The following is a 22,162-nucleotide window of genomic DNA, read 5'->3' as shown; positions in this document are numbered from 1 at the left end:
CTCTTTTTGCGCACATGAGCATAAAAACATCATGGTTGTGACAGACTTTTTGGGACTTTTGGTTCCTACTTATGAAGAGTACAGATACTTGTTTGATCAGCTCCGTCTTTGCTGCTCTTGAATTCTTCACTATTGATTCATTTTGTATGTGTTGTTTTTAGAATGGGATTAGCAAGCATTTTTTTTCATGTCCACACATTGTTTTACCTTCCTAGTACAACATGAAATCCCTTCAGTTACAGGTCAGCATTTTTAACTTTCAAAGAAAACAACAAAATCATTGACAGGAATAGTCAGTTGTGTACCACGGAGGTTCAGGGTGTCTGGAGGTTTTTTGATATTGATTGCTTCCCCTCTGGTGGAATGTGTTAAGCTTCATTTATACTCCCGAGCGGACGCGCACACGGACAGCTGCGGACACCACAGATGGGTAGTTGATGTGTTTAAACTACCTTCTGGGGTCTGCTCGGAGGATGCGTTCCACACATGCGCAGTAGATCGCTGTCTACAGGAACACGACATTGTGACTGCGCGGACTGGTGCGGACACCGTCTGCTGACGAAATTTACGTCAAGCGGACGCGGCAACTATAATTTCAGCTTTAGTGGTCAACTCACCTGCCATGAAACCTGGTGATTCTTGACATATGCCCTGCACTATATAGGTATTGGGTAATGTAATAATTCTTAATGATAAGCTGAAAGCGTGACTGCTGCAGGTTCATTGCTGTCTTTTTATTTTTCTGCTTCTTCAGCCTTAAAATGTTTGTTTTAATTATTACTGTTAAGTACTAACACATCCAAAAGAGATATGTCATCTAATGCAGCCAGGACATGCTGCTAGTAGTCATTATGTGACTTTATGCAAGTGTAAAATTAACTGCTATGAGATATTTAGCCATTATCTGTGTCTCTTTGAGTACAGTCAGTATATCTTTATCATTATTAATTGGTTGGTTACTCTAAAATTCTTGCTTTCAGTGTTTCCTAAAACACCCACTGTGAAAGTTGAGTCAAGATGATGTTGTCAAACTACTGTTTTAACTGTTTCCACAATACCCTCTTCTTCAAACTAATGCTAAACATATCTATATTCACTACTACTACAGTCTCCCTATTTTCATACTGTAGTGTTGTCCATCTTGTGTCTGGCTCTTTCAGCAAAATAATACCAGTTTTCTCCACTGCCATAATTTTTGTCAGTCAGTGTAGAAAGACCCAGATTCAATTTCAAGGTGTTGTGCACTGCTTGTTGCTATTTCCGTATTTTAGGATGTGTGTTTGTCCCTACAGAAATGTATTTTTCCCACTGTCAAGCGTGGACTCAGACCCGTGCAGCTGGATACTTCTTTTAAAACCCCAATCCGTGATTGTTGTTCAGAGCCGAATATTGACCATGCAGACTTAAGCACAGTTGGTGTGATGGAGCATTTGATTTTTCTATATTTAAGTAGTAATAAAAATGTATTACTAACAATATTCCAGTAGTATACTTTAATAATATATGGTATATGTCATATTCCATTATCTAATGACTTATTATACATTAACATCCCATCATCTTCTGCTTCATAATGTATGCCTTATGTTAATTTCCTTAAATAGCTAATGTCTGGTATACTCCTAACAGATGTAACAGTGGATAACAGTTTAGGTCAGTTGCTAACTTAGTCAGCAACATAATGAAGTGTAATCCTGATGATATGTTAGTTTAATCTTCACTTGGTTTGGAAATACATGCAGTGAAACATCATTTAATGCTGAACCATAATTTACTTCGCAATCCTTGTTTTCACTTTACTTTAATGGCCTTTCTCTCCTTAATGACTCCCTTAAGATATTTCTTGTAAAAACATTTGCATGCATGCACACACGCCCATACGTACACTCACACACACCCATGTACACAGTAGTGTGTACTGGTGCAGAGGGAATCTAACTCCTCTAACACAGCCTTTGTCTCTCCATCGCATTAAAAAGCCAATTTTCCTTTTAATAACAACAGCTGGAGCTGACAGGCCCTGTGTCTGCTGATGGAGCAAACAGTTCCAGAGCTGTCCTGCAGCTTAGCCCTGGCTGACTGCCTCATTACAGGAAAAGGAAAGAGAGCGATTGCAGGAGGTGGGGAGACAAGGAAGAGGGAAGAGGAGAAAGGATGTAGCCTGTGCACTTTAGGGCAGGTTTTAGACATGTTTTGGTGTTGTATAATGTAAAACAGCTCAGGAGAGAGAGCACAGTGCTGGGAGAGACGTTGAGCTGAAGAGGAAAAATTGTTATCATTTAGCATGGTGACTTATAAGTCACATTCATACTCATTCTGCCTCCCTCCTTTCCTTTCTCCCTTCTAGTCCACCTGGTTGAGTCCAAGGAGATGGCTGAATCTACAAGAGTACCAGAGCAAAAAGCTGATGCAAGAGAGTGGTGTGGCTGTCCAACGCTTCTATGTGGCTGACACAGCTTCTGAGGCCCTGGAGGCTGCAAAGAGACTCAGTGAGTACACACACACACACAAATACACACACACACATATAGTTTACCTATTGTATGTCCACTCTACCACTGGGAAGGAAGCAGGCTTCCTTCTTAGGGCTGGGCATTGTTTGAAATTTTTTGATACTGGTGTCAATAAGATATCTGAATTAAGAGAAATATTTACTTTGAGATATATGAAATATAATAGTATGAAATTGGAAAATGTACCATTTATGCTATATTACAAAATAACTGAGTATGAGTGTAACTGATGGTGTCTGTTGCGGAGTAGCAACTTATTATTAAACTATTTTGAACTGTTTTGAAATGACATGATTGGTAATCAAGGTCTTTTGATGACATATTGATGACACATAGTGCAGTTAACGTAGCAATGCAGCCTTTTTCTGGAGCAACACAGCAAATTCGTTGAAATACCCAAGAAATCAGCTGTTGTTCCCTTAAGCCTGTGGCCACAACATAGCTTCACTCGACAATTATTCTCATGTTGTATAGATTTACATGTAAGCTGATTCTTTATTACTTAAATGTTGATAATGAGTCAGTTCCAGGGTTTTGTAAATTGTGATTTAGTTATAATTATTGTGTAATTGTACTGCTGTACACTGTGCAACCTTAACAGCCTTGTTTGTGCTGCATGGTTGTGGCCCTGCTACAGGACGTGCAAATGGCTGTGGTTAATCAGGGTTGAAGTTTTATCAAGTTTAATCGCGTCTTTATGTTGTTTGCGTATGTGTGGATGCCTGTGTTTTTTGAGCTTAATGGTTATGCCTGCTCAGTTTTTCATCACAGCACTCAACCGCACTAATTTGTTTCACAACCTCTCGTGTTCAATTCCTCACGCTTTGCATGTTTTTTTGTTTTGTTTTTATTTATTTTTAATCCTTGGTTACAATTTGGATTATTGCCCCCACACACTCACACAATGCCATGCAAGGAAGTGACTGAAACTCTGATTTTATTCTTGTAGCACAAATCTTCACAAATACATTATACTCGCATGAACAAAGACGGTTTAACATACATTTGTATGCACCCACACATAGCTTTCTCTTTCTCATCCCCTACCTTCCCTGTTCTACTTTCTTCCCACACACCAAACTGCCCAACACATACACTGTATATTTCCACCCTCAGCTTTATATTTTATTCATTGTCCTCTCCAACTACAGCAACGGCTTTCTGATAGTGCATCCAGGTTGGTTGTCAGCCAGCGAGGTGCCACTCTTACCGCTGCCTTTGGATTCCAGCGCCTAGGGCGCTACTTTCAGGGGCCCTGGTTACGATTCAGACAAAGATAAAGTGAATAGGAGGAAGAGGATATATATTTTCATGACAGTACCTACAGTATATCGCTTTGTAAGAGAAGAAATGGAGAGCCTGAAAACTCAGGATGAAGGAGTAAGAAGGAAATAGATACCTTAATAAAATCCAGATGCTAACAATGCTAACTTTAGATGCTAATAAGTCAGAGAGCATTTGCCCATAGTTGTGACATAATTATGGAGCTGTATCGAAGTTTTTCCCTGCCAATGCTGGAAAAATGGCAATGCTAAAAATTGCATGATTGGGTTATTGAGCATTTCTATGTTGAACTGCAAAATGTGTGCAAAGGAAAAGATACTTCATACAAACGGTGGCTGAAAGTGATTTATTATTGCAGATTGTCCACTGCGGTAGAAGTAATTGCATGACTGCATTTGTGAAACATTTTTATTGGTTTCTTCTACCAATATTTCAAGATCAGTAGCAGGGAACTAACATTTTATTTTGTGCTGCATTGCTTTCCAGAAATGGACAAGACACATGTTATATAGCCCAGGATCAGGTCCTAATTAGCAGCAGTAAATTCAAATTAAATAACTGCATCTATGACCACTTCATGAGTGGAAGTAAAACCCAGCTAAACAGAAAACATGCGCCAATGCAAATTTTTGCAGCTTTGACAGTAATTCATGGTCTGCTTAGTAAATCAACCCCCTTTGTTCCCCCTGTGTACTTCAGATGGCCGGAGCTGCTTTATTTTCTTATCTCCATTTATTCAGTGAGATTTGGTCAGTGTCCTTGTGCGCACGTGTGTGTGCGTGTATGTATTTCTCACACTTTTTGTAACATGTAACGATCGCTGGCTCACTATTAAAGCCTGCAAACAAGCACCCACCAACGGTTCAATTCTTCAAATACACACCGTGTCTTTTTATACTCTTACATGAGTGTGTTCAGCTCACTTTTGGGCCATGTTAGGTCATACATGATTGTGATAGAGAGTGAGAGAAAAAAAGGGAGATCAGTAACCTCTTTAGTTAAGATCTGTTGAGCTGAAATGCAAACTGAGACTGCCAAGCTCTGACTCCCACAGGAGCTCTGTTTCATGGCTTTCCACTGTAGAGGACACAGAGTACAGCTCTGTACAGGGGATGCAGGTGGTTGGGGTATCTGAGCTGACGGGGCGCGACTCAAATGGATTTCTGTGTGGTGCTGATATCCTGCTATGAGTCCTTGGTTCCCTGCGTACACAATAGAATGAACCACTCAAGTGTGGAAGCACAGACATAGAAGAATGACATGCGTAGCGTAAGCTTACCCATATGAGCACGCAGACATACAGGCATTCATACGTACATGCACAGCAACCAGTATTCTCCTCTCAGCTACACTCACTTAACCATGAAGTGGTTAAGTTGACAGTTCAATTGCAGCTGTGCTGTATAGAAACTCCTCTCACTCCTCATGTACTAAAGAGTGGTCCAACTCTCCTAAAGTGGACACAGATTGATTTGTTCTATTACTGCTGAGGCCAAATAGCTTAAAATCTTTCTCCTTCACTATCAAAACATAAACTCAGAAGAAATCCGACATGGACCATTGATTCCCTTTAACTTGAATGACAACTCTTAGGGGAGAGTTAACATTGTGGCAGATGGGTGACTCATAACCAGCTAATGGCTCATGGAAAGTAGCGTTTGATTTCTAAGGCCCCATACTGGGTGAGCCATGCAGGGAGTTATCAGAAAGTCCAAACTTTTTGTAATATGTGCTCAACTGGGACACAGTGGGGATGGCACAGTACCTCCTGTTGTCTGTCAGAAATTAATGACCCAGATCCATCAGTCGCATATGAGTTTGTATTGTGACAGCACAAGCAGGACTGTAGGTTTGAAAAATAAACTTTTGCACATTGAAGTTGCATACTAATATGGAAATGTCTAGATTAAAAAAAAAAAAAGTTTATAAGAGTTTAAAGATCCTTATACTTTTTTAAGTAAGTTTGCATATTTGTGTATATATTTCCTTACTCTCACCAAATTTTAGGCATTCATGTATAGATTTATCTTCTTTTGGTATTAAGTCATCACCATATTTATTGATGCTGCCAAAAATGTGCTCAGCAGGAGTAAATGAGAATAGTACAAGTAAATGTCTCTCTGGCAGAATGAATAATTGATGTGTGTAATGCAATGCTACTATGGCATGCTGCAGTCGAGTTTCAGCAGCATTTCTATTTCCAAACTTCCTAAAATGTGACCTAAAAGAGCTAAGAAAAAAATCAACCAACAAACATTTGTGGTAGTATCTCAACACTCAGCCTGTTAAAACTATATATGACAGAGGATCTGTCATTATCACGTTTCACTCAGTGCTTCATTAGGCTCATGAAACAATCAAGGGAAATATCATCAGTGGTAGCACTAAGGAGCAGTGTTTTTACATGTGGGTTCCTGTTTCGTTTGTTGGACCCAAATGCATAAGCGTGTGCACATGGGTGATGCGATACACATTCCTGCTAATGGTTTCACACTATTCCACTGATCCACAGGTGGCAGTAATGCACTAAGAAATGCTAGAATGCGCCATCGAAGGCAGTGAAGAAGATCACTCGAGTACATCACCCGAAATTTTTGTGTCACTTCAGGCATCACTACCCAATCTTTAAGAATTGGAAGATGATGTCATCTTTGGCAGATCCCCTTCTGAATTGTTTAAATATTATAAATAATTATTGATGATGTTCAGCACCAGTTAATGTAAGACTGACCTTCCTTTCCTTAAGCAGTGATATGAGCACACCTATATGTATATACAGATATATATATATATGTATGCAGGTTTTTCACAAAGGCCTGGTTGCTATCTAGCACTTTTTAGATATCAAAGCAACTCCAGTAATGAATATAGATTTCATGTTTGCCTTCTAAGCAGATATGCAGGGCCATGCACACAGATATACACACACACACATACACATACCTGTACACTGCTACAGCCAAAGAGAATGTGATTATGCAGTCCACTTTGTGTGTCGCCACCCGCTTGACAGATGCATCTATTGAGCAAATCTTGATGGATTTTCAGTCTGACTTCTAAATCAAAACCACATTTTCTCTCCCCTTACTTGCTGTAAGAGCCCTTCATGTCTGCCATGCCTCCTAACTCTCCCAGCAATCGCTCATTGAAAAAGCGGCAATGGAAGAAAACATTGCTTCGGATTCTTATCTTCACCGCATGGTGAGCTTGTGCGATGAATGGGGGCAGCATACACTCCGGTATATGTACACCTCATATCAGATGAATTAGGAATATTTTTTCCTTCTCTACCATTGTCATCTCCCTGACATACCTTTGACAAATTGTGTTGCGATCGTATTTTCTGTATCTTTCTGTTTTTGTTTTCACTTTCTAAAGTTACCTTAATTTCTCTCACACCTCATTCACCTCCATCTACCTCCGCTGCTCTTCTACACTTTTTTTCTGTTTAACACAGCCTCACTGCCAGAATGACAATTAACAGTCATTTTAATTTATTTCATTTGGCTATGAATATTCAGCGTAAACAGAGCAGTTTTTATGCATGGCTGTCAAATCTCATGTGTGCTTATTAGAGGGATATTTAGTTTGATATGTTGGCTTACTGCATAATATTGAGCTACCTTGACATTAGCCAACTCTTTGATGAGGCAGGTGTGTGTGTTTGTGTGTGTGTGTATACAGGCATGCATATTTGGTTATGCTTGTGCTATTTGTGATGGTGTGAGGGAGAGGGAAAGAAAGAGACCTATAGGATCTGCTCAACACGTCTCCAACAGTTTCAGTCTGCCACGCGTTGCTGTCTTAAGTCGACAGACTCGAAAACACTCACATATTTAGTCGGCTGAGGTTAATATCAGTTCTTACATCTAAAATGTTTTATCAGCCGTGCTCTGTATGTGTTTTATCTTTTCCAGAAAGGAGAGAGGCTCTTTTTTTGGTTACTGGAAATCTTTAAATCTGGAAATCTTCCTTAAAGTCAAGTCAATGAGGCTCAAACTGTGTCTCAGATGGTGTGTAAATAAAAGTAGCTCAAGGCCAAGAACACTGTTTTTGTGTGTATTTTAAAGTGATTGTTTTCAATCTGCTCATTTAGTTGCCTGCTGTCTGTGGCAGCTCCGACCCCCTCTATGCCTCTGGCCTGTGATCTGCAAATTGAGACAGATCTCACTGTAAACCAGGAGCTAGTATCGTTCCACACAATACTGCCTTCAAGTGTATTGTGGCAATTTTGCTTTAGTGTTGATGCTAGTCTTCACAGAAAGACCTAAGCATTATTAAATTAAATCTTGGACGCCTGTTTACTGTAGATGATTTCAATATTATAGTGTGTTCGATTCATTGTTTGCCAGCTTCAGAAGATCTAGCACCCTCATTGCTGAATGTGTGGATGGTTTTGATGGGGTCTAATGTTGGATTCTGAATAAAATGTGTGTATTATATTGTAATTACATGTTTCATAAAAAAAAAAAATCATAAGTGCATTCAGTCTTGACTTCAAAAAATAATTATTACTTGCTTTTTCATCCGGCTCAGAGTCAAAGGCTGCCTAGTGTACCGCATCTGTTGTAAGGAAAGGGTGAGAAAATTGCAACAACCCAATCTGCAACATAATGGCTGGCTAATGGCTGATGGGTGAGATAATTTGATCTCCCCTTTCATGGAATTCAGTGGTATGGGTTTCCCATTGTGCACTGAGGTGAAGAAGAGACTCCCTCCTCTGCATCGTCTGCTGGATGGACTCCCAGACACATCCACTGTGTTTCCCCATCACCAACAGTGTAGAAAGACATGGAATATACCAGGCACAGAGCCAAGGGCATGCTGCAAGGATCCAGTGGCGTAGAGGGCCAGGTTAGCTGTACATGCGATGTAAAATCCTGCATAATTGTGGTTTGGTGTAAAGAGGAAGGTACTGTATGTTTTTCCAATTCTGTCGTTACTGCAGGTAGAGGAACAGTGTTCATGGCAGGCACCTGCACTTCAATGTATTTTTCAGTTGCAGTTCTCTTTTGTATGGCTGTATATGCCTGCCGTTGACCAGAAATGAATGGTCGATCGCTATGTGTGCAATGCATTCATATGCAATCTAGTACATCAATGCCTTTATGCCACTGTGAAAATATGTGAGGAAGGTTTAAAAAAATTGTATGCATAAATAACACTTTAAGTGAGTGTGACATATACGATTGTGCAGGAAAAAATAACTGGTGGATCCCTAATATCAGTCTGAGTGTTTGCTTCAATTTAGAAAGTATGTGGTTCTCAGTGGTGGTGATACATCTGAATAGTTCATTAGTAGGAGTGTGATATAGAAGACTTTGTCTGTTTTGTCTACCCACATTGTGTCACTATAATGTGGGTAGTTGCCTGCACTCAGAGCTCCCCACTCATTTCGTGTCACCCGGTGGACTTTGGAGATCTGCCTTATTCTATAAACTATGTTTCCTCATTTTCTGTAGTGGTGCTTTCAAGGACTGTCAAATGTAGGTCTCCCAAAACACTCCATCTGCCATGTTACACTGAAAAGCAGACACTAAAATATCATACTACTAAATACTTTAAGATATCATAATTGGAAGAAAACTAGTTTCGTGATACAAGGCAGAATATGGCGCTGTGGAATCAGACACAACAGTGTGTGGAGGAGGAAGAGGAGACCACCGCAGCCTGACACACAAACTTAAGCTGCTGAGTTTCTCTGTGATTCCTCAGGTGGACAGAAATGCTGAATCTAACACAAAAAAAAACAACTAGCTTTACAATATAATGTCGGAGCAGAGATTGGGCGCTACTGTTACAACTGAGGCCAAATAACATTGCTGTGGAATCAGACTTAACAACGTATGGAAGAGAAAGCGACCACGGCAGCTGTAACAGTGGCAGCTGAAAGAGAGGTGCTGCAGCCGGGGTAGCTTTGCAGCATCGACCGGTGACCAGTGAGGATTATCAGAAAGAATGGAGACAGACTGAAAACTCGGCGCTGCAACAATGTTTTTGGTGCTTTTTGGTGCTTGTTGTGCAAAATAGGTAAAGTTTTTCACCCCTTCATCCACAATTGTTTCCCAAAACAAGCTGAAATGAAGACAGCAGACTTTGAGGCTTTTTTGACTGTCCACCATTACAGGCAGCTCTGACAGCATTCAGGCTTGTGTGCAACTCTCTGTAAGTTTACATTGATCCACATAACTGACTCCAGCGCGCCTAAGTGTTATGATCCTTGCACAGCGGTACGATATATCCAGACTTGATGAGGAAAAATGTTTTTTAAATGAAAATAAGCCTCAGTAAAGAGATATAATACTTTGCCTCTGCTAACCGGCTGCTCTGCTGGAAAAACGTACTCGCCCTCTCCGTTCTGTAAACACACCATCAGTAGCTGATTGGACGGTACCGTGCTCAATGCATTCTGGTTGTTGAAGGATTCCCCCTTAAAGAGCGATCTACAGCATTTTCTCAGTTTTCTCGAGTCATATGACACCAATTTCAAAAATAATTGCACATTTCTACTACATAGGTGACCTAGTTTTAAGAAATCATCATATTCACAGAGGTGAATTTTCCATTTAAGTCACGGAAGATATGGCATAACACACAAGCTCACACACGGTGTGCCTCCACATTGTTGCTGGTTATATCAACGGTTCCGCTTTCTCTGGCAGGGTGCAGAGAAGCGTTTACACCTCCGACTGGGCATGGCACCGGCATATGAAATCATCTAGAGAGTACCATATGTTTCTCCACCAACCCAACACACTGCCTAGTCTGCACCATCTGTCACAGAAACACTCCTCCTCACCATGGACATCACCACGAGTTGCTCTGAGGACCTTCTTATCCATGTGTGACATTTGCATCTCACCCGAGTCGTCCCTCATAGTCACCTCTCCCCTATCCTGACTGGCTTGTGTGCAAGTCGGAATGAGGAGCTATGCTTTCTCAGTTTATTTTCCTCATCTCTGCTTTTGTTTTAATATGCTGTCTCCATATTAGAGGATTGAGAGGTGTTGTTGTCTTTATTAATTCCAAATGGAAGAAACTAAGGAGCCATGCTCAATGGATATTCCATCTGAATAGTTATGTGTGGTAGAATCATGAATAAAGGTTCTCCTGTTTGCTATTCGTTTAAAAGCCAACTGCACCAATTACCACAACAAGGAATCTGAAGTCACTTGTTAGCTTGTCGTTTTAGAGAGGCTGCAGTGAGAGGATCACAGTGAATGAATGGGACAATGTCAATTCTACAACATAGTTTAGGATAAGTAGGCTGAATTAAAACAAGTGCAAATGCATTCTCATTCATTTGAGCTTGATTAAAAAGTGACTGAAGTAAGTGAGCTTTTACTGTTGCAATAGACAGCTGCTCATCTAACATGCATAAGCATGACAAAATGCAACCTAATGCAGATTTCACACTACACAATTTTAGCTCTGATTTTCCACTTGCCCTCAGTTTTTGCAGATCGCTGATAAAAGCCCCAGGTCAGAGGCAAATCTGTGTTCACTTGGCGCTTGATCGCTATGTGCGAACTGTTGAAAGACATAATCCGAGAGCTCGCCGATGCCTTTCAGACGCCTGAAAGATATCAAGCAGGCTAAACATCTGGACCTCTCAGAGAGTCCTGTAGCGTGCAAAGTATTGTGACTGGCAATGAGGGCGGCAACGAGCTACAGCCAATGAGAGCTTCTTGTGTGTGTTTTTGTGACAAAACATAGTTTGGAGAGCAGACAGACTCGTCTGGGATTCCTCCTGGGGAAAGATCTTGTAATGTGTCACCCCCATTCACCAATCAGTCATGTAGCGTCCAAACCACAGTGACTTTAAGATTCCCGATTACAAGACAGAAAGTCGTGTAGTGTGAACAGTACAGCAATCTGATGACTTTGAAAGTCATGTAGTGTGTCCGTGGCATAACAGGTTTTTAAATGATAATCATTTATGATCAAATAAAGTGATTTTTCTAGTTTTTCTAAGCTAAAATGCCTACGAAACGCCACTTTACGTGTGGTTGTTAATTTCTTTGGTTTAAGATGTGCAGTGTATCGGGTCACAAATCAACAAGAGATTTTGAAGCCATGTCGTGGGTGTTGAGTAGTGATATGCCTCTGCAGCACATCAGCATTACTCATGCTTCATTTCCTCTGTGTTTCATTGTGTCCCAACACTTGCTCAGTGATAGAGCCATTATCTGGATAATACTGGCCCTAAATTGCATGTTTTATTAAGACTATTCCATGCGTCATCGAACAGTGAATGCAATGATTTTTTTTCCCTATTGCTCTCTCTCTCGCTGCCTTTTCTCTGTGTTGACTCCCAGCTAGATTTGAAAAGAAGTGTTGTATAAGGGCGAGGTCCCTTGTCATCAAATTCTGTTATGCTCAGCTCTCCATGTGTGATACCAAACCAGACTCATAAATGAAGAAAATTTTTCCACAAACCTAACATTTTAATAGTCCGTGGAATGGAAAAAAAAAACCTCACAGGAGTGCTATAAACCTTATGGACAGATGGGGCCCACTTCCTTTTCAACTAGGGACAGACAAATATATTATTGTTAAAACATGGACCATGCCCAGACCTCTCCTTACTGCACATCCCCTCCCTTCCCACTCACACTGTCCCCACTGGAGCCGCCTCGTGCACTTCAACACTTCAAGTGCCTTTTAAGACCACTTTCATCTTCCCCCTTCAGAAAATGAGGCAGAGTCTCTGGTGAAAAGCGCTGACAGTAGCAGTTAGTGCTCAGTAGAGTTGGCTCAACCATAGCCCTTTCACTTCTGTCTTTGTCTCAAGTACTGAGGGATGAGACGACCCTCTTAGAGCTTTGTGCGTTTGTGTGCGAATGTACACCAGCTGGAGCCCATGTCATGTCCTCTCCATGTTGGTCTACTGGACAGAGGCCACTAAGACAGCTGTTCATCTATTCAGGCAACTGATCTTACAATAATTGGTTCTTGAACTTCAAAAGAATAGGCAGCCTCGGTCTTATGGGATATTGCAGTGGTATTGTCGCCAGCCCTTAAGGTGCTTTCCATCAGCGAGTGATGGTACAGTAGCCCGTCAATGGTTGCAAAAGTGAAAAGAGAGAAGGTCTGTTTAATGATGTTCATTTCAAATGGGCAAGCTTCTGAGTCACTCTAGGAGGAGAGAAGTTAACTTGAAAACATGAGAACCAAATGAACTCATATGTGTACACAACTATGTGGACAAGATAAGTAAACTAGCTCTATTTATAATAAGGTTACGTACAACAGCACCAGTTGTGGTGTCAGAGTTAGATAAGAGAATAGGTGAAGTGTACTTTGATGCTTTTAATTGATTTGTGACCGTCTGATGTCACCTGGCTGCAAACCAAATGTCCTCGATGGGGGCCTAATAATGTTAAAGATATATAATACATTATATATAAAGTAAACTTGGAGTACTGCCCTGGATTTAGTGTAATGCTGGTATTTTCACTTGACGTACTCACCTGAAGATCCATCTCCCCTGCAGTGGTTTGTCAGCCAATTTCTTCTTTAATATTATCTTAAGAGTAGCATCTTCTGTTGCTGCACAGTGCATCAACCTACAACCTGTGTTGTGCTGCTGCTGATGTGTGGGTTCACATAGTAGAAATTGGGGGCAGCTGTTTCCCTGTGCGTGGTATGCCGCTTCTGTGTTTTGAGTTTACAGTCAAACACCAAGCAATACCAACCCCTGCACATGCATATGTGTCGTTATATTTGACGCATTGCTCGTCTTTGAAGCACCCTTGCGCAACAATGCGCTGTGCATTATGACATCAATCCAAGAGAAAATAATACAATAAACAGATTTTTGGTCTCTTGGTTTGTTAACAGGTCTATCAACATACAAACTTTCATGTGAGGAAGGCATGCATTTGGATTTGGCTGATTCAAGTCTGGAGGCTTTTTCTCCCACTTATACTGAGACGACTTCTTTCTACACTACTGGCATTTGGCCACTAAACACCATTTTGTGTTTGACCACTTTGTACTCAGTACATACTCGGTCCTCTATCTTTGTCTTTGTGTCAACTGTACACTGCAAATGTACTTCTTGCAAAAGGAAAAGTTGCATAATTACAGAATAATAAGTTGTTTGAATTCACACTGCTGCTCCTTGTTCATTTGTGAGGAATATTTGGCTATTGTCATTGAAGTGTATATATACTGGTCTGGTCCACGTACGCTCAGTAAGGAAATTCACTTGACAAATTTACAACCATTAACCATGCTGCTGCTGTTTACGTGGCCAGAGTTTGAAACAAGTATTATGTTAATAACTAATACTTAAATGGGTTGAGGTTCATTTACATAGCTATTAACTGGTATTGTCAAGTCAAAACAACATTGCTCTTTCTTCACATTTTACCCACACACTCTGACTTTTCCCTTCTCTTTTTTTTTTTTAACTCTCTCATCTCTTATCTCTTCCCCGCTCCCTCGATTTGTTCACTCAGTCACTTTTTCCCTTTCATTCTCCTTTAACTTCAGTCTGTTATTGCTCTCTCTTTTTTTATTCACTGTGTCGCTCCCTCTGTCTTTGAATGTATTGCCGAACACCACTCAATTTATGCCCCATCCCTCTATAAAATAAGGGTAGTACTACAGCAGTACCTTAGTGTCCTGGTTCGCCACTTTATTCACATTGTAGGGGAAATAAATGAGTGCAGGGAGGTAGTTGGAGTGAGCTGCAGGTATCTCTGCCTCAGCACCCCACTCCCTGCTGGGCCTCTGCTGATGGACGGAACAGCTTCGGTACCGTCAGAGAGCTGGTCTGTCACACAGGGAGACAGATGTTAGTCTGCAGTTCTCCTGTCTCCACTTCCTGCCACTATAATACACACCTACATATAATACACACGGGCACAGCAGCCCGCTGACACTACACCAGCTTCATTCAGAAACATGTTTTAGACTGTGTGATAACTGCAAACATTTGCATATTTTGTATATGCAGAAATTTTGAGAATTTGCAAACATGCACTGAAGCACACAGTGAGAACAAGAGCTCAGACACAGACACAGACACGTATCCCCGCCCAGACACACAGTACTCTGACCTTTCTGAGGACCTGTTGTCATCCCATACATTAGCTGGCTCGTAGTTCTCTCGTTTGTTAAGAAAAAGCCATGCATCTGAAATTGTCTTAACAGCTGTAAATAGGCTTTGCAGGGTAAAGCAGCCTGTCTCTCAAAGAGCTGATTTCTGTAAGCTGCTTAGTGTTTCTACCTCCTCATTACGCACCCTAACCTATTCATGTCGTGGGTGAGACGTGGAATTATTTCTCACACATCCTTTCTATCGTATTAGGATGATACTAATGTGCCAGTAGAAGTGAGCATGTAGCCTATTATTTGTTGTCAGGGTCTTTTGCATAAACGCAGGCAACCTCGTAGTGTTGGTGTGAGTTGGAGTTGAGAGTTTAGTCAGATTCAGAAATGGGAATCACACCTGTGGAGTTAAATGTAGAAACACCATTGTGCTTCTCTTGTAGGTTGCTCCAACCATTAGACACGCTTTTGTATTTATTTTTCATGCTGAACTGAAACTGTGCAGTCAATATTGAGAAGCGAGCAGCTCATGGAGCTACTCATTTGTTTATACTGTTGGTCATTTATTTAAACAATTTTTATGGAGATTTTCTGAAGCGCTCTGTTGTCTGCAACCCAGAGTCAGCGTTGTTCTAGTTAACTGTCTCATGATGTGGTTTGATACAAGCAAATGTCTTTGCTGAGGCTTCGTTCGGAAACAAATAATTCTCCATACAGATGCCCTCTTTCTCATTTAGCACCCATCATTCCACAACACCATTATCATTACCGTCACCCCTCTGGTTGTATGGCAATGAAAAACTCTCAGCCAGGGGTTTGAACTGCACCTCTCTGTCACTGAGAGGAGACCGGGGCCATCTCAGGATGTCATTAGAAGTCCTATCTATGTCTGAAAGCCAGGTGGACTTGTCCTCTAATGAGGACTCAGCCGTCATGCAAGTGGTGACTGGAGGAGGTGTCACACAGTGGTGCCACAGTCGGTCCAGGATGCCAATATTCTCCTCCACTGAGTAGCACTGAGATGGCATCATTAGAGGGAGAGACGGATATAGGCACGGTGGGCTTAACCAGACAAGACAGTGAGATGGTAATGATTTATTTAGTTGTAGTAAACAAAGAGGTCAAATTGTTATCTTTGACTTTTATTTTGTCCAAATCTGTGTTTGCCCCTTGTTATACAAGTCCCAGCATTTGGTCTCGCAGACATGCCAGTAGCGAGAGAACTTTGCAATGCATGGTTAGGATTTGTCAATGTTCGTTATGCCTCGACACCAACGACAGCTGTGGCTGGAGGCATTACGTTTTTGGGTTGTCTGCCTATCCATCCGGCCCATTCTCGTGAATGCGATATCTCAGGAACGCCTTGAAGGAATTTCTTCAAATTTGGCAAAAATGTCCACTTGGACTCAAGGATGAACTGAACAGAATTTGGTGGTCAAAGGTCAAGGTCACTGTGACCTCACAAAACATGTTTTTGGCCATAACTCAATAATTCATATGTTAATTATGACAAAGTTTTACACAAATATCTAATGAAAATGAAATGATGAAGTGATGACATTTTATATCAACAAGGTTTGAAGGTCAACTTTACTGTGACATCATAATGTTCTGCAAAGACACTGTTCGCCTTGGCTACACACAGCACACAGCTAGCATTGTTAGCACAGCTTTGCTATCCTAACAATGCTAACCATGCTAACTAGCTGCTAGCCGCTGTTCAAAACACAAGCTGCTCTCAGACTACTGGAAGCTGGAAGCAGCCCAGCCTGGTTTTTCCGGGTTATTGGTGAGATCTGCAACGTTAGCCTGGTGCAGCCTACCTCCTCCACCTTGTCTTTGGTGTCCAGTTCAGTCAAAGTTTGTCAAATGCCAGTTCAGTTGGTTCACATAAAATCAATCCGTTTCAAGCTCGTAGACTGGACCGGATTGGCAAAACCAGAAACTGACTAAACCCTATTAATACCTTTTTATTAAATTCCCTCAAAGTCTTCACTATATGAGTCTGGACAGACATGGATGTAAACTGCAACTTGACCCCTTGGCAGAAGCTTACAACCACGAGGTGGTATTTATAGTTGACCTTTTAACTTCAGCTGAACAGGCAAACATATTTAGCTTTAAGAATTTCAAGGCCATTATATGTCGTGGTAGATGAAAAACTGTGGGTTTTATTTTCTTATCTTTCCTTTTGGTTCACCTGCCATAGCTGCATGAGTGGAGATCCATTTTCTGTCTGACCTTTTTGCAGTCTAGCAGGACTGGAAATGCTAAAAGTTTATGGAAAGCTGAACTTGTCCAAGATAATATCAGCTTTACCGCTGTGGTTAAATGAAACCATCACAGACAAAATCTAAACATTCAACATGACCTGTTCCATTTACTGGCACTGCCAGTGCCAGTGTGTAATTAAAACATAATGTGGTGGCAAAGCTATTACACTGAACATTGTACAGAAGTAAGCACTGGCCTAATTTGACCTTTCTATACATGTGCTAGTGATAGGCACATATTCTCTTTTCTGCTCATGCAATTAGTAAAGCTTATCAGATAGTCGCTCTGTTTTAAGTCATTAATGTCCTGCATTGCCAGTGGTAGTTTTTTGATACAGTAGGTTATGAGTTCATTGTTCCCAACATCAGTGAGCCATGTATGTGACATAGCAAAGAGCCCTGTGGCTAAGTGAGTCAAAAAGCCAGAGCTGCTCCAATGGCTTTCTGTAGCTATCAATATGCAGTTGACAGCATAATTGAGGTTATTTAAAGACATGTCATGTGCCACTAGATGGAAGCAAATGGAAACATAGATTGTTATTTCTACTTGTAGTACTTGAATACCTCTGGATTATAGTTATATAATTTATCTTTCAGATTCTGGTAACTAATTCCAAAAAATACTGGGAGAAGAATAATTACGCCTACAATATTTGTTTTAACAGTCCTGTAGACTGACATTTAAGACCTTTATTTTTTCTGAAGACTAATTTCCACTTGTTTGGCAGCAATCAACACACTCTAGCATCGTAACCTGGAGGTGTACTCATGATGAGCATAGACACTGAAGGTTGAGAGGTCTTTCGTTTTTTTTTTCCCCCCTTCCCTCTAGTGTTAATGGCATTTATCAGTAGCAAGGGTTAGACTCTCGGTGGTGTTTGATTGTGGCTATGCACGCTTGTTTGTTTACTCCTCTCCCAAGAGTTTGATTAGTTGTCTCCATTTAGCTGCCACACTACTTTCATTAAAGCACACATGCAAGCTGGGGAGGAATGTCCTGATCTTTTTCTCGATTCATGCAGATGGTAGCCACATCTTACTCTCAATGGATTGGTGCACAGCCTACATCTGTCCCTCACCAGCCAGCATCCCCCTTATGGCAAAGCCCCGAAGGCTTAATTAAATATCAGACCAAAGCTAGCTCTACTGCTGGCCACCCATAGGCTACATGGAAAAGGAGGAGGGAATGGGAGAACAGGCCTTTTTAAAAATGCACAGAAAGGAGCAGGGTGAAAGAGACACTGATTGTTGAAGTAACATCCCCTTTGCTGCTGTCACTGGCAAGCAGACTGGGCGTTGATTTGCACTCATTACTGGGAAATGAGTAAGGCCTGAGGATGATGACCGCATTACTCCGATTGCATGTGATGTGATCGGAGATGTTGTGCAATGTTAATCTCCTCCCCTGTGTCCCCAAGATATACAAAATAAATGGAGATTAAAATCTTTCTCTGCATCTTCACAGTGCGCCATATATGACACAAATGGAAGTGGAGAATTGATTATGCAACCGCCAAGAAGAAAAAGGTTTTTCATTCAACTAATAACCAAACCCTTTCCTGCAGGAGGTATTTCTAATGATCATGGCTGCACAAATAAAGAAATCATTTGATGTATCTAGTACATCAATACTCTGTGTGTTGCACACTCACAGTAATGAGAACTTACATTTAAGGAAGCATCTTGGAAAGAATATTGCTGTCTGATAGGACATATTCTGAATTCGATCTGCGTCAGCATTCATTAGTATGACCTCTCAGTTTACAGATTTAATATTGCATTTTCAACTGTATGAACACCTTGAGCTCTGACTCTCCAACACCGCTCACCAGTGTCTTTACTGATTAACATCAGACATGTGCCCTTCTTTCCCCTTGTTCATCATAGTGTCTAGGTTGAACATAAAAGCATGACTTGTCTCTGATTTTACATACTACTCTCCCTTTCCCGTCCACTCCCCACTCTGCTCTGCACTCATTAGGAACCAACCTTTATCTGAGTGTTAGAGGCCATCTCATGTCTGTCATACTACCAGATAATGGTTGCCCTGCTCTTTAACATGTTCACTTTACCATGTTCACTGTGATCTTTGAGGACATCATTATCCTCTCCATGTATTTCAGAAGAGAGTGGCGTTTCAATGTAACCAAAGAATTTTGTATGATTCTACTGAGATTTTTTTTCTGTCAGAATGTTTTGTTTTTTTTGTTCATCATACGTTCTTTGAGACACAGCTTGCCTACATTTATCAGATTATATCTCCTGTTCCTCCCGTTTTGTCTCCCATTTACAAAGTTTCCTCACATAATCAGCACATGACTCCTCCAGTGCCCATTCTTAATCGCTGATATTGCTACAATATCTGGTTGTGTGCTATATAATAAGCTGGTTTGCTATCAATTACTAGTGCAGCAGGAATGAACACCTGCCTCGTTTTCACCCCATTACCTTCCCTGGCATATTACATGCCTTTTAATGTATTTAATATACCTTCACTTTAAAATCATATCTTGCTTTTTTAAGGTCCTCATCATGTGTCAGTACTCTTACCTTTCTCTACACCTCCAACAATAGTCTCCCTGTTGGGCTACGTCTTTGTTCTTCTACTTGTTCCTTTTTTTCCTCTTTAAAGCAAAAGTCATTTTCTCTGTGCCGTCCCTCTCCGCTGCACATGCCCGCGGGACACTCTATTTCATCTTGCTTTGAACTCTTTTTAATTTTGCGCAGTAGCAGTTTTTTATTAACATATTTATTCATTTATGACTCCTCTCAAAGCCCTTTGCATATGAGCACACCTTTATTCTCTCGTTCTCTCTTTCTCCCCTCACAGCTCCCAACTCTCCACAGAGAACGGGTCTTAATGCAGTGTTAGTTTAATCCTTGCCACCCTGTCACAGGCTATTTTCTTGGGGTCCTTTTCTTACTACAGCAGCAGAAAGTGCAGCCAGAGGTTTTTAGCTCTCTCGGCTCACCAGCTCCTGCTAGACGTTCTCCACCCTGCCCGTAGAGCTACGCTTTTCACGCTGGCAAGGTAGGAGCTTGTCTCCAGACCCCAAGGTCAAGGTGTCTTTCTAGCCATCGCACGGCTGATCATCCCCTTCCACTCTCCCTTCCACGTACTTCCCACCCTGATGGCAGCCACCTGTCAATGGCTGAACTCCCCCACCTAGATAATAATAACCTAGCTAGAGACCATCTTTCATCAAATGCCCTCGCTCCATTAGAATAGGAAGATTGTGGGCAGGATGCTGAACAGACAGCTGAGAGGCCTCCTCCTGATGTGCAAGTTCTTGAAAGGTGGCGGTGACAGCAAAGGGGATGCAGGGTGGTTACATAATTGGAGCAAGGTCACAGGAAGTTTTGCCAATAGTTGTGCAGTTTTTTTATTCCCCTTCTTGGACTGAGAATGCTAGTGGATGCCAGTCATAAGGAAATACACACACATGAAACTGTATAAGTCCATATGGTATTTAGAAGGTATACTTAAAAGACCATTTTATGTCCATTTTCACTATGGGAAGAATCTAACATTCTTCCCTCAATCAGATGGAAAGATAAGAGGCAGACTCAAGGGGGCCTTCAAGGTGCAGAGCCCATATCTTTAGCGCTCCGCCTCTCTTTCCTTGTCTTTCTTTCCCTCCTTTTGTCTCTCTCACTCTATCCGTCTCTCTCTGTCTTTCAGATGCCAAAGAGATCGTCCTGAAAGCTCAGATTCTGGCTGGTGGCAGAGGCAAGGGTGTGTTCGACAGCGGCCTTAAAGGTGGAGTGCACCTAACTAAGGAGTAAGTATGCCCTTATGCGCATTTTATACTGTGAGTGAAAGTAGGAGATTCATATTATTTTCTCCTACGACAGCGGCTTTTAAAATGAAGAGGCTCAAAGAGCTCTCTGAAGATGCTCCCTAGGCACAAAGACACAGTCAGGATTGCTTTTGCTGCAAATAAACTGTTTTTCTTTCTTCCAGTGTCTAATTTACGTACAACTACCCTCAATTAAATGTTGAAAAGGGGATTTTAAAGACGTCAGAAGTGTTATGCACCACATACTGAGTTTTCCTCTCTCAGGTTGATTAGGTTTTGTGCTGCCACTGAGGTTTATTTTGTTCTAGCTTAGCATTACAAAGTGTGATGAGAGTATTCCTCCAATGAAGGCTCACACTGAAATTTTCTGCAATTTTCAAAAGGCTGAACAACAACTTGAAAGAGCTTTTCTTTGCTCTTTCAAGTACATGTTTTCATGTACTAAACTATGTGCTATCTTTGTAGTAAAGGTACCTACCACTTACTGCCGCCTTTAAGGCAAAAAGGTGATTTATGACAATTGTCCCAGACATGTATCATCGTCACCCTACTTCAGGGTTTCGGAATGGCTGGGAACTTTTTCAAAGTGAGATATGCTGAAGTTCATTGTCCCCAGACAATGACATGAGCACACAGTTCACCTTCCTCCCATCTATCAAAGGATGAGTACAACCCCTGGCTTCATTTGTATTCACTTACAAAACCAGAGCAGGTTTACAGAACAGGCTGCTTTTAAAGTAGAGGTTCATTCACACCAATGTGTAGATCTACCTAAGTGTCTCCAAATGCTGTGCTTTGTCAGAATATGTTACATTAATGCCCAGAAAGTGCTCCGGCATATCTCTCTTCAACTGAACAATGCCCTGGAGAGATACTTAGTACTTATTTATCTTCAGTTCACCTGCTTCTTTTTATCCTTCAATTTGTAAATATATGTTTTTCCATGATGTTTTTTTTTTTTTTTTTAAATGAGGAGTGTTGTTTAAAAAAATGATACAGTTGAACCAATAACTTCCCTCCTCTAGCCCTGCAGTAGTTGGCGAGCTGGCCAATAAGATGCTGGGTTTCAACCTGACTACCAAGCAGACACCTAAAGATGGAGTGAAAGTGAAAACGGTGAGCCACTGCACAGACTAAAGGAAAGAAAGATATACCCTGCTTTTTCTTGTTTTTTTTCTGACCTCATTTCAAGGCATTTTGAGTTCAGTAATGCAATTCTGTAAAATTAATG

The 22,162-nt window shown here is 41.1% G+C and overlaps 1 protein-coding gene across 1 annotated transcript in view; it reads left to right on the top strand.

Annotated features, from left to right (window-relative positions):
• Nucleotides 1-22,162, top strand: part of suclg2 (succinate-CoA ligase GDP-forming subunit beta) — a 102,745-nt gene that overhangs the window by 20,886 nt on the left and 59,697 nt on the right. Inside the window, exons 2-4 of the mRNA XM_067588054.1 lie at nucleotides 2,348-2,489; nucleotides 20,814-20,913; nucleotides 21,957-22,047. Of these exons, the coding sequence (XP_067444155.1) occupies nucleotides 2,348-2,489; nucleotides 20,814-20,913; nucleotides 21,957-22,047 (333 nt within the window). The remainder of the gene's footprint in view (nucleotides 1-2,347; nucleotides 2,490-20,813; nucleotides 20,914-21,956; nucleotides 22,048-22,162) is intronic.

The sequence above is a fragment of the Thunnus thynnus genome, chromosome 4 (assembly GCF_963924715.1).
Source record: "Thunnus thynnus chromosome 4, fThuThy2.1, whole genome shotgun sequence".
NCBI classification, from domain to species: Eukaryota; Metazoa; Chordata; class Actinopteri; order Scombriformes; family Scombridae; genus Thunnus; species Thunnus thynnus.
This window is presented reverse-complemented; position numbering and strand designations above follow the sequence as displayed.